This window comes from Salvelinus sp. IW2-2015, unplaced genomic scaffold (assembly GCF_002910315.2).
Source record: "Salvelinus sp. IW2-2015 unplaced genomic scaffold, ASM291031v2 Un_scaffold3141, whole genome shotgun sequence".
Taxonomy (NCBI): domain Eukaryota; kingdom Metazoa; phylum Chordata; class Actinopteri; order Salmoniformes; family Salmonidae; genus Salvelinus; species Salvelinus sp. IW2-2015.
The window spans coordinates 111,508-114,583 of NW_019944430.1; the positions used below are offsets into that span (position 1 = coordinate 111,508).

The following is a 3,076-nucleotide window of genomic DNA, read 5'->3' on the forward strand; positions in this document are numbered from 1 at the left end:
TGTTGAGGTAGCTAGCTGGTGATTGGTGTTCCCCTGTCCTGATTGGTTGATGTTGAGGTAGCTAGCTGGTGATTGGTGTTCCCCTGTCCTGTCTGCAGCAGTCAGAGTGGAAGACCAACGCGTCATTGGCCCTACTGAACCAGACCCAGAACCTGATCATTGGCTCAGGGCTATTAGCAGGATCTCTGCTCTGTGCTTACATGGTCACAGAAGGCCAGTTCCAGGTACAGTCTTCTCTACCTTCATATGGGTTCACATCAGACCACACTGGCATCCTCTGATTCATTCTCTGTTTACACTTGATCTCTCTTGATGTTAGTCGGGGTGTTAGTCAGATATAGAACCCTATAGAAGTAAACTCACCCCTGTTATAAATTCCTGTATATAGACCCATATAGAGTTAAAAACTTCACCCTGTTATATAGGGGGGGACCCTTATTAGAGGTTAACTCACCCTGTATATAGACCCCTATAGAGTTAAAACTCCACCCTGTATGGTAGAAACCCTATAGAGTTAAAACTCCACCCCTGTATATCTAGACCTTCTATAAGAGTTAAACTTCAACCCTGGATATATCCTGTATATAGACCCTATAGAGGTAACTCAACCCCTTATATAGAACCCTATAGAGTAACTCAAACCCTGTATGTAGAAACCCTATAGAGTTAAAACTCCAACCCGGAATATCCTCGGTAACTAATAAACTCTATAGAGGTTAAACTCACCCGGTATATAGAACCCTATTAGAGTAACTCAACCCCTGTATATAGGGACCCCTATAGAGTTAAACTCACCCCTTTATGTAGGACCCTATAGAGTTTAACTCCACCCGGCATACTATCCTATAGAGGGGGGAACCCTATAGGGAGTTAAAACTCACCCACCTGTTATATAGGGGGACCCCCTATAAGAGTTAAAAACTCACCCTGGTACTAAAGGAACCCCGATAAGAGTTAAACTCACCCTGTAATATAGACTCTATAGGGAGTTAAAACTCCACCCTGGATATAATTCCGTGTATATAAGACCCCTATAGAGTTAACTCACCCTGTATATAGGACCCTATAGGAGTTTAAAAACTCCACCTGTATTAATAGACCCTATAGGGTTTAACCACCCCTGTATATAAGGGGACCCTTAAGTTAACTCAAACCCCTGTTATAGGACCCTATAAGAAGTTAACTCACCCTCTATATAGACCCTATAGGAGTTAACTCACCCCTGTATATAGGGGGAACCCTATAAGCGCAGGTTAACTCACCCCTGTATATATCCCTTGTATATTAGGGGACCCTATAGAGTTTAAACTCACCCTGGATATACCTTGTATATAGGAACCCTATAGAGTTTAACCATTCACCCTGTATATTATTTAGACTCTATAGAGGTTTAAACTCCACCCTGTAGATAGACCCTATAGATTTAACTTTCACCCTGTAATATAAAGGACCCCTAGGAGTTAACTCACCCTGTATATAAGACCCTATTAGGATTTAACTTCACCCCTGTATAATAGGAACCTCTATAGAGTTAAACTCACCTGTATATAGGACTCTTATAGAGTTAACTCACCCTGTATTATAAGGGACCCAAGAGTTAACCACCCTGGTAATATAGGACCCTATTAGAGTTAAACCTCACCCTGTAATATAGACTCTATAGATTAAACTCCCACCCTTAATAAGACCCTATATAGTTACTCAACCCCTGTATATAGGACCCGAAAGAGTTTAACTCACCCTTGTATATAGAAACCCCTATAGGAGTTTAACTCCACCCTGTATAATAGGGGACCCTAGAGTTAACTCAACCCGGTATATAAGACCCTATAGAGTTAAACTTAACCCTGGATAAAAGGAAACCCTATAAGTTAACTCCACCCCTGTATATAGGACTATATTAGAGGTTAAAACTCAACCCCTGGATATATCCCTTATATTAAGGACCCTATAGAAAGTTAACTCACCCTGGCTGATATTAAACCCTAGAGAGTTAAACCTCAACCCTGTATATAGGGAACCCTTTATTAGAAGGTTAAAAAACTAACCCCAGGATAATATCCTGTATATAGGACCCTATAGAGTAACTCACCCTGTATATAGGAACCCTATAGAGTTAAATCGACCCCTGTATATAGAACCCTATAGAAGTAACTCCACCCTGATATAAGACCCTATAGAAGTTAACTTTCACCCTCTATATAGGGGACCCCCTATAGGAGGTTAACTCCACCCTGTAATTTTTTTTTAAAAAATTTTTTTTAAAAAAAGGACCCTATAGAGTTACTCACCCTGTATAATACTCCTGTATATTAGACCCCTATAGAGTTAAACTGTTTCACCCCTGGATATAAACCCTGTATATAGACCCCTATAGAAGTTAAACTTCACCCCTGTAATATAGACACTTATAGGAGTTAAACTTCACTCCGGTATTATAGGACCCTATAGAGTTACTCACCCTGTATTATAGAACCCTTAGGAAGTAACTCAACCCTGTATATAGGAACCCCTATAGAAAGTTAAACTCACCTTATATAGACCTCTATAGAGTTAACTCAACCCTGTATATAGACTCTATAAGAGTTTAAACTCAACCCTGATATAGACCCCTAGAAGGTTAACTCACCCTGTATATAGACCCTATAGAGTTAAACTCACCCCCCTTTTTTCGTAATATTAGACTCTAATTAGAAAGTTAAACTCCACCCTGTATATAGACCCTATAGATTTAACTCAAACCCCGTATATAGGGACCCCTTATTAGAGTAAAAACTCACCCTGTATATAGGAACTCTATAGGAGTTAAACTCACCCTGTATTATAGACCCTATTAGAGTTAAACTTTCACCCTGTATATAAAGGAACCCTAATTAGAGTTAAAAACTCACCCTGTATATAGACCCTATTAGGGTTAACTCACCTGTATATAGACCTATAGCGTAACTCACCCTTGATATATTCCTGGGTTCATCAAATACGGATTGCATCCTTCCCATGGGGACGTTCATAGAAAGCGAAACAGCAAGGAACGGAGGGATCGTTGCTTCTTACCTGAAACCAGACGGCCCACCTT

At 40.1% G+C, this 3,076-nt stretch overlaps 1 protein-coding gene across 1 annotated transcript in view; it reads left to right on the forward strand.

Annotated features, from left to right (window-relative positions):
- LOC112075408 (ATP-binding cassette sub-family B member 6-like) overlaps positions 1-331 on the forward strand; it is a 3,671-nt gene extending 3,340 nt beyond the window's left edge. The window contains exons 4-5 of the mRNA XM_070440901.1: positions 99-224; positions 320-331. Of these exons, the coding sequence (XP_070297002.1) occupies positions 99-224; positions 320-331 (138 nt within the window). The remainder of the gene's footprint in view (positions 1-98; positions 225-319) is intronic.
- Positions 332-3,076: the final 2,745 nt, after the last annotated feature.